Source organism: Gastrolobium bilobum, unplaced genomic scaffold, assembly GCF_033153095.1.
Source record: "Gastrolobium bilobum isolate Gb01-03AN ecotype WA unplaced genomic scaffold, APGP_CSIRO_Gbil_v1 utg5107, whole genome shotgun sequence".
NCBI lineage: Eukaryota > Viridiplantae > Streptophyta > Magnoliopsida > Fabales > Fabaceae > Gastrolobium > Gastrolobium bilobum.
Window position 1 is genome coordinate 279,343 of NW_026897630.1, and position 14,346 is coordinate 293,688.

General features: G+C 33.5%; 1 protein-coding gene across 3 annotated transcripts; it reads left to right on the forward strand.

Annotated features, from left to right (window-relative positions):
* Positions 1–8,304: 8,304 nt before the first annotated feature.
* Positions 8,305–11,887, forward strand: LOC133308760 (root phototropism protein 3-like). Of its 3 annotated transcripts, none has more exons than XM_061509449.1 (4): positions 8,305–8,734; positions 8,915–8,984; positions 9,103–10,377; positions 11,146–11,887. In XM_061509449.1, exons 1-4 carry the CDS (start codon positions 8,631–8,633, stop codon positions 11,689–11,691), a joined length of 1,995 nt encoding a protein of 664 aa, XP_061365433.1. In that variant the 5' UTR covers positions 8,305–8,630; the 3' UTR covers positions 11,692–11,887. The 3 variants fall into 3 exon arrangements, with proteins under 3 accessions (XP_061365433.1, XP_061365434.1, XP_061365435.1); XM_061509450.1 differs by having other exon boundaries at positions 8,605–8,734; positions 8,899–8,984; XM_061509451.1 differs by having other exon boundaries at positions 8,688–8,734; positions 9,123–10,377.
* The last annotated feature ends 2,459 nt before the right edge of the window (positions 11,888–14,346 follow it).

Here is a 14,346-nt window from a genome sequence, read left to right on the forward strand (position 1 = left end):
AACAAGTAACCCCCGATTGAACCCATGACCTGTAATATTCAAAAAAATAAAAATAAAATAAAATAAAATTATTTGACGCCATCAGCGCCAAAATTGGCGCCTTTGGCGCCAAGAATCCCAAAGATTGGCGCCTTTTGCCCCAATTTTCACGCAAAGAGCGTGAACTTTCGCGTGAACGTAAATATACACACACACATATATATATATATATATATATTTACATATATGTATAATAATAATAATAAGAAATAAATAATTAAATATTAAAATAAATTATAAAATGTAATAATGTGATAATCGATATATATATATATATATATATATATATATATATATATATATATATATTACAGAAACTAAATAAAACGTAGAGGTAAACGTGGAGGCACCTGATGATGAATGCTTACGAACATTTTTCTAGAAACATAAACGTTGATGTTTACGTGGATAGCTATCATTTAAAAGTAATGATTACTTAGTTACGATCTAACCAAATCTAACGAAATATAACTTAACCGCCAGCAAGTCTCTTTATATATATACCTCGCTGTCCGTAAGAAGAAAGAAAGAATAGTGAGAAGAAAGAAAAAGAGAGAGAGACCAGCGAAAAGAGAGAAAAGAAAAGAGAGAGAGAAAGAAAGAAAAAGAAAGGAAGAAAGCGACGAAGCAGAAGGTAACTTTGAGTGTAAATATAAAATATATTCTCTTATTTTCTTTTTATGTCTTTAACAACGTGAATTTTCATGCTTCTGTAATCTTGTCAAATTCTTTTTAAATATTCTTTGAACTTATTTGCTACAACAGTTTGATTTTAATTTTTTTCTTCTGCTGTTCCTTTTACTTTCTTTTAAATTTGTTTTCTGATTGTTAATTTGGGTCGTTATTTGGTACCAAATAATTATAAAGAGAATGTGTATATTTAACTGATGGAGACTGCTATGAACTGAACCACAAAGTTTGGGTTCAGACGATCATAGGGTAAGGGACGCCTTGTCGTGGTTTGAGCTCCTCCACAACAAATCTTTCATATGCAGAAGACCACAAAGTTGAGAAATAATTTAACTTCAGTTAAATATTACACAATGTATTATTTATTGTACTACTTTAATTTGTTAAATTATCTGAGAGAATAATATTTTTCGTTATTACGGCTGGAAATGGTTATAGTTAGAAAACTTCACTGTTACTGAGAATTTTCTCACGTGTGTTTGTTTTGTGCTAACCTTTCCAGAAAATCATAATGCCTACTCTAAGCTTAGCAGGTGAAGGATGGAGTATCAATATTTACTCTTATGAGGACCGTATGGAGTTTTATATCGTAATAGGAAATCAAGGAGCTGCTTCGATATTCTATGCTGATAGTGTGGAGACCTACACCTATAGGCTAGATTAGGATAAGACTTTTGTATTGTATAATTATGTGATGACAGTATGTAGGATATAAACTGAAGTGATGTAATACTTAGTAGACTGTAGGACCTATGTAAAATAACTCATTTTTGTATCTGACGTAACATCATCTATAAAATAATGTTGGGAGATGTTTATATATAATTTTCTTTATTGTTATTATCATCGATGTGTATTAATTAATAACATTAATTTCTTTCCATCTTATTTCTCACTGACAATGCATAAAGAAAAAACATATATATATATATATATATATATATATATATATATATATATATATAATAAATCATGTAATATTCCTTACAAAAGTTAACTGTAAGGGATGTTACATGACCCGTGACCTCGGCTGATTCCATGGCCGAGCCGAGTTTTTACCTACAGTTTTATGATTTTATCAGTGGAAAAAAAATTCAAATAGATCTGATTGGTAGTCTAGATTACTTGAATTTCTTTTATGCTTAGAGAAATCAAAACCATCCATTTCTTGGGAACACTGTGTGGTTATTATAAGAAATCATAAAATAAGATTATATAAAATTAGAACACCAGAAAGTTTAGGCTTACTTGTTAAAGACATGATTCTTGATTTCTTGAAAGGAGCTTCTTGGTTGCTCTAATGTTCCTGCAAGTTTTGAAAGATCAGGATCTTCCTTTGCAGTTCATATCACTCTTTGATCACAATTTCGATGGGGCAAATTATGGAGCGACTATTTTTAATGTACCATGAACGTAGAAGAGACCTAACCAAATTTATTAACGCTAGTCCCCTTCCCATCATGAGCTTGTAGGTTAGGCCTACACTGTTACTCACACTAATCAATGTTACAGATTTTCAAGCCTAAATCAAAGAAAAACGTAATTAAATGTGCTTTATACTGCATCCCTCACTTGAATCATGACTTAACCTGTTTATATTAAAACAAGAAAAACTACAATTAATTAAAGCCCACAATAAATATAAAAATTCTTACATTCTCCCACTTAGCCAAAACTAATTGTAAAATTTTAAAAAAATAAAAAATAAAATAAGTTATTTGAAAATGACTCTTGGGCAAGGTGCGATATCTGAAGATGACTCCACCAACTAAAGTCAAACAAAAATGAATCAGACGGTGATTACATCCTCCATTGATATAAACCTTCCATGGTCACAATGTCATTTGACTCTATAGACCAGTCATTAGTGTGGAGTATAGCAAGAAAATAGCATGCCAATGTGATCCAACAAAAGTCAGACTACTATTTTCTCTGTAAGTTTTCAAATTTCTCTCAAATGCCTTAAAGCTTGAGAAATTTCATGTAACACCCCGTTCTAGAACCGGTTTGTTAACATCGCATTATGATATTAAGCGCAATTACGATCACATTGGCTCAATTAAAATCCGGTTAAATTTTTCATTTTAAAACATGCCGAATTTCAAATGCCCAATTGCGTGATCATAACCATATTACTTTGCGGAATCAGATAAACCAAGCTTAACATCATGTTCTTATTCCATTTTTAAACCATTAATTTACTTCTTATTTATTTCCCAACTTCTACTATATTGTAGATCTCTTCGTTAGCTACGCGTGGTTTTAAACCGCTCCTCATTTGGAGCTCTGTAGCTCAAGTTATGACAATTTTGCTAACTCAGGTGTATGCTAAAAAACTACGCGGACAGGGCGCTTAAGTGCGCTCCAGGGCGCTTAAGCGCCCACAGACAGAGGGAATTTACATTTTTTAGCCACCAAGGGCGCTTAAGCGCGCTCCAGGGCGCTTAAGCCCCCATTTTGGGCGCTAAAGCCCCAGGCGGCAGAAAGCTTTTGGTCTTCACAGGTGCATCAGGGCGCTTAAGCCCCCTCATGGGCGCTTAAGCCCCCTGAGCAAGCTTAAGCCTCCATTTGCAGGCTTAAGCCCCCTCTTCTGGGCAATTTCATATACTCATATTTTTCATGTATCTTTCTTGGGGAATCAATCCTACACATTTTACAACCTATTTAACAAGCTTGCGATATCCCTATATCATTGCTTAACTCTCATCCTCTCATCATTGATTTAACGAAAATTGGGCAGCATAACCTTTGTTTTCTCAACGTTTCCCAATCTAACAGCTTAGCTCCTAATAGACAATTCAGCTCAACATTTCCAATATTCATCATGCGTTCATAGCCTTGAAGTAAATAACATTACACAAGTTTAATTACATAACGGGGAACTTAGCTACAAAAGGCTATGACCATCCCTTGGCTCTCATCAACAAAAGAGATATCCAATGGCATGATCATAGGCTAAGTCCATCAAATATAACGAGATATACATACGTCAATGCTATCAATGATCAATCCTATACATGTAAATCTACAAAATAACATGTATGATCTACTGCAAATAAGGCCACTTGCCATCAGAGGCTCCTGCAGCTTCCTTACCTGAAAGGGGGTCCCCATAACACGGGGTGAGATATACGAATATATCACAGTAAACCAGAGGTCCTTGGAGATCACTCCACCCTAAGGTTCACTTTCGATGTACACATAATCATAATAGCTTAACACATTCTTATCAGCAAACATCACATGGACTTCCAAGAGAGATCCACTAAGGGCTGTTTCTCTTAGGCTCTTACCACATGGAGATCCACATAGGGCTATTTCCAAGGGAAGTCCTTTCCTCAATCTAGGAACCTCCAAGAGGGATCCACATAGGGCTGTTCCTCTTAGGCTCTAACCACATGGAGATCCACATAGGGCTGTTTCCAAGGGAAGTTCCTACCAATCATCCTCATCATAATACTATCACTCATAACCTCAATCACAATCCTCAACCATTACCTCATTCATTATTGCTACTTCTATAACCATTCATCAATTACTCTTAAACAATCAAACATCAACCAATAATCATCAATCAATCATAACATGTATCAATGCATGAATCATTGCATGAGCATACAATTACAATCATAATTACATATCACATCTCATAAACCATTTCTCCTCCATGGAGTATGGTGGAACACTCAATGGGATCAACCACAAGGTCCAAAGGTTTACCTTGCTCTTGAGCTTTTCTCAATTGCACACAACCCCAAGGGTTGGTCACTCCACTTGGTCAAGGAATACAATCAAACAATGCTAACAATGCAAGGAAATCCATAGTTCCAAGCCTAGATTTATCCAAACATCAAAGCATACTAAAATAACACTATAAATTCATTTCTACCGATTAAATGTCATTCCTAGCATTTTTCACAACATACTCTAAGCCTCATTCTTCCTTGAACATAGCCAATCTACTCAACATTTCATAAAAACCCTAAAACACTATTCATTAACCCTAAACTCATGCAAATCTCCAAGAATCATGTGAAAGAGAGTGGAAACTTACCACCAATGATCACACAATAGAGGAATGAGCGTTCCTCAAGCTTCCATGGAGGTAGAAACTCCCAAAATCCCAAAATCTCACAAATGGCCGAATTTTTGAGAGGCAATATCTCTCACCACAATGCTCCCCACTCAAAACTAAACTTAGATTATGAAAGAGAGGAAGATTTAGAGTGATTTAGGCTTTTGAATCACTCCAATCGGTTAAGATTTGCTCTCACTCTCTCTTCCTCCCTCCTTTCCCTTCTTCTTCTTTCTCCATTTCTCCTCCTTCTCCTTCTTCTTCTTTCTGGTGCCTCTGTTTCTCGACGGGGAATTGGGGAAAATGGGGCTCCTTTTTGCTTTCTAAGTCACTTACTTAGTTAAGTGGCTTATGTGGATATTGGTTCGTCTATCTATTCAACTCCATTAATTACCAAACTTTACCCAAAAGTCTGGAATATTATTCTAGGAATATTACTATTTTTATTTTTATATTTTGGGTACTTTTGTCAGTACCCATTTATACCCCTTAATTTTCACTAAGTATACTTTTTAACTCCAAAGTGACTCAGATTCATTTAATTAAGCCTTATACTTAATTTTACTCACTAAAACATGCTTAATTATTTAATTAAAATTAATCAATTAAATGCTTAAGTTTGGGGTATTATATTTCATGATGATAAATCATCATAAAATCAAATATGGCGTTGACCACGAGCCCAATGGTTCTAACAACACCCAATTTCATGGTACTATTATGTCTCAAACTCTCATCTAATGTCAACTATAAACCTGATGGTTTCAACAACACTTAGTTCCAAAATCTCATTTTTATGCCTCAAACTCTAATATAGTGTCAACCAAAGGTAAGGTAGTCCTGACGACACTGAATTCTAAAATCTCATTATCATGCCTCAAACTCCACTATAGTGTCAACCACAGGCATGGTGGTCTCAACGACACTAAGTTCCAATATTTCACAATTGATAAACACAAATATGCAATATATACAATAACAAAACTCAATGCATTATCAATTGCACCCTAAGAAATTTGTATATCAACCAAATATCAATTGTATCTGTAATAAAAAATTATAACATTCTTCCAAAGGTTTGATACCAAATGTAAGAAATCATAAAATAAGATTATATGAAATCAGAACATCAAAATGTTTAGGCTTACTTGTTAAAGACATGATTCTTGATTTCTTGAAAGGCGCTTCTTGCTTGCTCTAATGTTTCTGCAAGTTTTGAAATATCAGAATCTTCCTCTGTAGTTCATATCACTCCTTGATCATAACTATAGATGGGGCAAGTTTTGGAATGACTATTTTTCAAAGTACCGTGAATGCAGAAGGGACCTAGTCAAACTTATTAACCCTAGTCTCCTTTCTATTATAGGCCTATAGATTAGGCCTGTATGGTTACCCACACTAATCAATATTACAGATATCTAAGTCCAAATCAAATGATAACTTAATTAAATGGGTTTTATACTGCATCCCAAATGGATAATGACTTACCCCATTTTTAATAAAACAAAAAAAATTACAATTGATTGAATCTCCACAATAATTATAAAAAATTCTAAGAATGACAACCAGATGAAGTCCAAAAATTTAGTACGAAAGACATACTAAAATTTACTTTGATATAACAAACCTTAAACATGTACAGTCTAATAGTTTCTTGGGGAACAGACTTGTTATGATATAGGAAATAGAAATGTTGTTCTTGCACTAACAAAAAAGTATGGGCCCATGAGAGTTTCAAAAAACAAAAAAATAAAAGGTTGACAGCGATGGTTTTTGTGTGTGCAGGATGGAAGTGATTTATGCTGTAACAGCACCAATACATTTTCCTAGTTTCTTATTCTTCTTTTTCAAATAGAAAAAATTTGAAGCTTGTTTTTGTTGACATATCACAATTTTTTGTGTGGATAAATCATATGTATTTTATAAGAGACGATTTTGCTCAGGGCAAGTTCAGGATTAAAGCTTTAAATTCCTATAAAAAATGATACTGGAGATGATCAAACACATGTTCTCACCTCTCTTGCTCAGCTCTCATACATCAATTAAACTATCATCATTTGGTACATATCACAACTTTTAGGTAGCTTATTTGGCAGTCATGATGAATTTGTAAGATCTATTATTAATTTCTTTTTTCAAATTACAACATTCTTTATAGGAAAAAATATTTCTGTAATTGTTGTAGAAGTTTTTATTTGCACACATAATGTATTTCCCAGAATATATAGACAAAAAAAATTAAATGAATTTTATTATATGAGACTCAGTTTTTCTAGAGGATCCACTATAATTTTTATACGGGAAATGGATTGTCATATTACATGATAACAAATCAATTTTTCTACACACACAATTCAAGTTGGGTCTTCTTTTTTATTTTTTTCTCATTCCACTATTTAATGGACTCCACATATATTATATATTATGAGTGTGTAAGAAAATGATTTCTTATATAAAAATAAAATCCATTATTATAAGAGTGAGGGATAAAAGTGAGGGATAAACTATTCTCAAATAACTGCCGAAAAGTTAAATCCTCCTTTATTATGTTCTGTAATTTGTTTTGGTAACTTTTTCAGTGCAACTTTTACTTTTCCTCAGATATGCAGAAGTATAGTACCTTCCGCTATAAAGCATATACAGAGAGAAAGTTGCAACACAAAAAGTTAATTTAATGCAAAAAAAAAAAAGTTAATTTAAAGTAGGATTTGTTGTTAAAATGTGAGACTCGTATTTTTTTTTTTTTCAGTCTCAAGTAATTTTATATGTATACAATAGCATAAAAATAAAAAAGAGAATTATATTTATAAATTTTTTATTTATATACTATATTATATATTTTTAGGAGGCACTAAGTTACATTATATTTTTCCCAAAATACATAATATAATTTACAAAACTTTATAAAAAAAATTTGTAAATGGATAGTTACACTTACTTACTGTACCTATTTCAAACAAATAGACTAGTACACTTATCTTACACCAATCATTCACGTGCAATTCACAAATATACAAAACAGTTATTACAGCATTTGTGGAGATTGGTACGTACGAGCTCAATGATCGTGAAAACGCCAATTGTTGGTACCACTTGTCACAAGTCATTTTGATTTTTGCCTCACATCCGCTGCCACTTGTTTTTTCTTTCACTTTTTTTTTTTAATAAAAAAAAAAATAGTTTTTTTTTTTTTTTTTCCTCGCCATATATTCTGCTAAGTAAGAGGTTTTCTCTTTTACCTTGGCTCTGATTAAACCAGAAAAAGCCAAATGGTGGGTTCATTGGTAATCAAGTGGCTATCTTAAACACAAAATCCATTTATGAAAGTGTGGTTTTCATGGTCAAAGGAATGTTTTTGGTATGTGATAAACTCAAATAACATGTAAAAGGATATAAGAAAATGAGATGAAAAGGAAGAGACATACATGTATGGTCAGCCATAAAGAAACTCAAAATAGCTGTCTTTATACATTGACTGATAGAGGGTACCTAACATCCGAAGCTGAAAGAAACAGAAATTCATATCATCATCATTCACAACAAAACTCTTATGTAAGCCCATTTCAACACAGCCTGTAGGCTGTAAGAGATCCTTGAGTTTTTTTTTTTTTTGTTAAGAAACCGACAATTTTAAGATAACCAATAATTCCAACCATCCCATGTGGGTTCCTCCTCCTTCCAGTGAACTCTGTTTCTACTCACTCTGCTCTTTTTCTCTACCCTTTTTTCTCTTTTATCTTTTGTTTTGGTTGTGACTCTTTGAGTTAAAGCTGGTTTACTAAGAGAACATCTAGACCAGTTGCATTCTGAGAATCTGTTTTCCAGCATGTGGGAATCAGAGAGTGAGTCAGCAGCATATGGGGATGGACTTCTCACTTCAAGCAAACATGGTGTCAAGACAGAAGGGTTTGTGCAAAGAGGCCACTCTTGGTATGTTAAATGAAAAATTAGTATCCTTTGAAGATGTTAAGGACACATGGCCGAAAATAAGATTGAAACTTTCAGATAATTTTATGTTGTACTATTAATTTATCCATTTCATATCTTGGAACAATCTTGATTTAATGAGCATGTAAGCTGCTTAAAAAATTTAGTCTCTTATTCATGCAGGTACGTTGCAACTGATATTCCAAGTGACTTTCTAGTCCAAATTGGAGAAGCTAACTTCCATTTGCACAAGGTATCTCTATCTATGATCTTTCCCATGGTTTGAATTTATGTACTCTCTATTTTTATATTAAGAGATTGGATACTAGTTGAATTTTTTGTGTCTTTTTTGTTCCCCTTTCTTATAAAAGTATCCCTTGATATCTCGAAGTGGAAAGCTGAATAGAATCATAAATGAATCACGAGACCCGGATTTGAATAAGATAGTTATGGATGATATCCCTGGTGGGCCTGAGGCTTTTGAACTTGCAGCCAAGTTCTGCTATGGAGTTGCTGTTGATTTAACAGCAGTCAATATCTCTGGCCTAAGATGTGCTGCTGAGTATCTTGAAATGACAGAGGACCTAGAGGAAGGGAATCTTATATTCAAGACAGAAGCATTCCTTAGCTATGTTGTTTTGTCTTCATGGAGAGACTCCATAGTAGTGTTGAAAAGCTGTGAGAAGCTCTCACCATGGGCTGAGAACCTTCAAATTGTTAGAAGATGCAGCGAGTCCATTGCTTGGAAAGCTTGTGCTAATCCGAAAGGAATAAGGTGGTCCTATACTGGAAGAACCTCAAAAATTCTGAGTCCAAAATGGAATAATGATATGAAAGATTCAAGCCCAAGTAGGAATCAGCAGGTTCCTCCTGATTGGTGGTTTGAAGATGCCTCAATCCTTAGGATGGATCACTTTGTTAGAGTCATTACTGCTATTAAGGTAAAGGGCATGAGATTTGAATTGATTGGTGCAGCAATCATGCATTATGCAACTAAATGGTTACCGGGTTTGATTAATGACACATCAATCCCAGGTGATGAAGCAAGCAATTGCAGTATCAGTAACAGTAGTAGTAGTGGCGGTAGCTGGAAAGGTGGACTTCATATGATTGTGACTGCAACTATAGAAGACACTTCAAGTCTTCAAGCTAAAGAGCAAAGGATGATAATTGAGAGTCTCATCAGCATTATTCCACCACAGAAGGATAGTGTCACATGCAGCTTCCTTCTTAGGCTCCTGAGAATGGCAATCATGTTAAAGGTTGCACCTGCACTTGTTACTGAATTGGAGAAAAGGGTGGGAATGCAATTTGAGCAGGCTACACTGGCTGATCTTCTAATCCCTTCTTATAATCAAGGAGAGACTATGTATGATGTGGATCTTGTTCAGAGGCTATTAGAGCATTTTCTTGTTCAAGAACTTACTGAAAATTCGAGTCCAACCAGACAGTCTTCTGAAAAACATATGGCATGTAACCTAAATGCCAAGACAAGAGTGGCAAGGCTTGTTGACAGTTATCTTACAGAGGTGTCCAGAGATAGAAACCTTTCCCTGACAAAGTTTCAGGTTCTTGCAGAAGCTTTGCCTGAGTCAGCTAGGACCTGTGATGATGGACTTTATAGAGCAATTGATTCCTATCTTAAGGTAATTAATTTCTTAAATTAAAAATGTTATCTAATTTCTTAAAAATAATTTTGAATTACCTAGAGTTACACCTCATTATACTTGAAATTTTGGTAAAACAGCAAGGTGAAAAGCTGGGATTCATGCCTACCTTAGCATGCTTCTTGTTTCCATCATAATAAAGGAAAAAATTGATTGGTGGGTCATTTTTTCAGGGGACAAGATCTGTTTACAAACTTTTTTTAATTTTTTTTACAAATTACACTATATTTTCCCGGGAGAACATAGTATAGTTTGTAAAAGTTTGTATTCTCCCGGGAGAATATAGTGTAGTTTATAAGAATTTATAAACAAAAAAGTTTGTAAATATAACTGCCCTTTTTTCAGTGGCAAAACATTTGATTTATAGAGCATTTGTTTCTCTCCAGATTCTCCCTTGAACAAGATTTATGGTAGATGGTGATATTTACTATAATTATATCACAGAATTATAGCAAAATGTTTTTTTTTTTTTAATAGAAAACGTTGGCTTAATATTTTGAGAAGTAGGAGGGGTGTTAGAGATGTAATATAAAATCACTCATGTCTTTATCTATTGGTTTAAGCTTGGTTCATCATATAGTATTAGAATTTGTATGATCAAGTTGTTTAGAATTCAATCTTTACGGCCTCAAATTTTGGAATAAGAAGTTTAAATTCAGCGCAAGATTTGGGATAGGTGGGAAAAAAAATAACTTCTGATCATCAATTTTTTGGGATGGACTTGTTATCTGTGAAACAAATGAACAGGCACATCCAACACTTTCTGAGCATGAAAGGAAACGACTATGCCGTGTAATGGATTGTCAGAAACTCTCCATCGATGCATGCATGCATGCTGCCCAAAATGAAAGGCTTCCATTAAGGGTTGTTGTGCAAGTTCTATTCTCTGAACAGGTAAAGATAAGCAATGCATTAGCCACTAGTTCTCTGAAAGGTGTTGAATCTCATAATCAGCCAATGGTTACAAACCGGAAAACACTTCTTGAAGGGACACCACAATCATTCCAAGAAGGTTGGACAACTGCTAAAAAAGACATCAACACACTAAAGTTTGAACTTGAGAGTATGAAAGCCAAGTACTCAGAGCTTCAAAATGATATGGAAAGTTTGCAGAAACAATTTGATAAGATGCTAAAGCAGAAGCATACTTCAGCATGGAGCAGTGGATGGAAGAAACTGAGCAAACTTACAAAGATGACAAATGTAGAAAATCATGATATTTCACCCAAGATTTCAGCTTCAGCAGAACAGAACAGAAAGATTACTAGAAGGTGGAGAAACTCAATATCCTGATTCCTGAAAGATGATAAATTCTCAATATCTATGAAATTGATTCTTCTGTGTCCCTCCTTTTTCTTTCTTTTTTGTTCATATTTCATTCCTCCTTCTTCTTTTGAACAGTAAATGAGGCTTCTCTTCTTTCGGTTCCTTTTTATATCTTGTAGCAATTGCTACAAGATTCTAGCTAAATTGTAATATGTCACTCAAGTCAATCATATTTTTCCAGTTTACATTTACACAATTTTTCCTTTTGTTTATGATGCGCTAAATTAATACAGACAGAGAAAGATCATATTAAAACAACAATAAACTGACTTCAGACCAATCAAATTAAGTATATGTTAATGCTCAGTGAGAGGATTTAGAACATGGGATACTTAAAATCTTCCTTCTTCAAACTCCTGATATTTCATATTCGTCTCAATTTTATCTTAGTTTTGGATAAATAAAAGGGTTCGTTTTTTCTAAGTAAATGTAGATAATTTATCTACATTGATCTCAAAACGACGTTGTTTTGAGGCGAAAATTAAGATATTTTTATAATTATAATTTATTTTAGGATTATAATAGTCGTTTTTATTATAATTTTTTAATTTTTCAACTCAAAACAACGTCGTTTTAGTAGCGAATATAAATAACTTATCTACATTCACTTTATAAACATTAAAATCAAAAAAAATTTATAAAATAGCAGTTAATCTTCTAAAATATCTTTTTCACTAACCAATAGTGTAAAAACAGATTTACTATCTCTTTCTTTTCTTTTTTTATAAAACGTCCTCAATTTTAATCCTCTTCTTTTCGTTTCCACCGAACAGATACAACCAGCAAAAGGAGAGAAAAATATCAGAATATGTATACATACGTAAAATGGAAAATAGAATTATCCCAGAAGTGGTGAACTTACTACGAAGAAATAAACATGATTAGATATTCGAACACAAATCATGTCATCCTGCATAAAAACAGGGATAACAGTTGTCATGTGACAAGACAAAAAGGCTTCCATGAGTTCAATATAGGCAATAAGTAGACGGATTTCTTTTATGCTTTCATGATCAGCTACAGTCTATATATGCAGATTTGGAATAACTTACCGAGTGCACCTCAGTTGGTTTCTTGGCGCTGAGTTAGTAGGGTTGGACATGTGTTTGATTCTCGCTGAATGTATTCTTGGGGAAGGGGCTGAACCTTTAGCCATCACTGACCCCCGCACTCCGGATTAGTCTCATAACCGACTCAAAGAGTCGAAGCTTGTGGAGATACCGGAGGGAGCTAACTCGCCTCAAAGAGGTAATTAGAGTTAGATAATTCAAAAAAAAAAAAAAAAAAACTTTATTTGCATGAGAAAGACAGTCTTAACATTATCACTGATTTTCTTATCAACTCATAATTACAGCCCCTAGTAAGGGGAAAATACTCACTAATCTGTCCTCTATTTTTCTCTTTCTTCCCTCTTCTTATATTCTTTTTCTCTTTCTCCTCCTGGTGCATATAGGTCGGGAGTTTTAAATATTTTCTCTTAATTTAGTAGAAAACTTTTGATACATCTAATATACCAAACTCGTTATAACTGTTTATTAAAATGGTTTTTTTTTTTTTACTTTAATCCTTTTCTTTTTTTTTGTATTTCTCTCTATGTTTCTTTTAATTTTTCCCATTTAATAAATAGATGTATTGAGTTCCATATACCCGTAATATTAAAAAAATATCCCTAATTTAGACATTCGGCCCAGAACTATTTCTGGTGACAGTGATAATGAATGATTTCAAGGACTTCTATTGATTAGATATTAGGCATGAGCTTCTAGAAGCTGTCATTGGAGAAAAAAATATTTTCTGTATTATGAATGTATTGATCACTTAGTATATTTTTTATTAAATATGAAAAAATAACATATATTTACTATTTTTACTTTTATAATTTTTTTTTTTCAGTTTTTGTAAGAAAGTATATGCTCTCATTGCGTAAAAAATCTACTCCATTGTTGGTGTTGGAACAGTATTTTGTCAAAATGTCATGTTTTGTCAAAAAAAAATTATCCAAGTACTACGCGAACAGTATTTTTTACCAGAATGCCACATGTCATAATTCGTTACCACTGGTAACGAATTTCGTGGCCAATAATTTCGTGACACGTGGTCATATTGCAGACCAAATTCGCTACTAGTAGTAGCGAATTATGACACGTCAGCTTTTTTTCTACGAAAGTGTGTCACGTGTCAAAAAATCATTCACGAACATAATTTGCTACACATTATAGCGAATTACGCCCTGCTTGACACGTGTCATTCTTGCTGACTGCATTCTGACGTGGTATAATTCGCTACACTGTGTAGCGAATTATTTGCAAGCATATTTCGCTACACAGTGTAGCGAATTATCCCACGTGGTATTATGAGAAAATTTGCTGTTAGCGTGGCAATTTGGTAATTTTTTTGACCAAGCGTGACAAAATAGGCACTGTTCCGTTGGCGTTATGCTCAATCTCAATGTCAAATCCTTGATAATTGCATGTTTTGCTTGTTAATAAGAAGACAAAGACTTATTATATATATAAAAAGGGAAAAATGTCTATCCTTTTAAATGACACAACTTATATTCTTTCATTCTCACAAAGAGATGAGACACATATCTTTATTTTTTTTGTCAACTCTCTCTCCTCC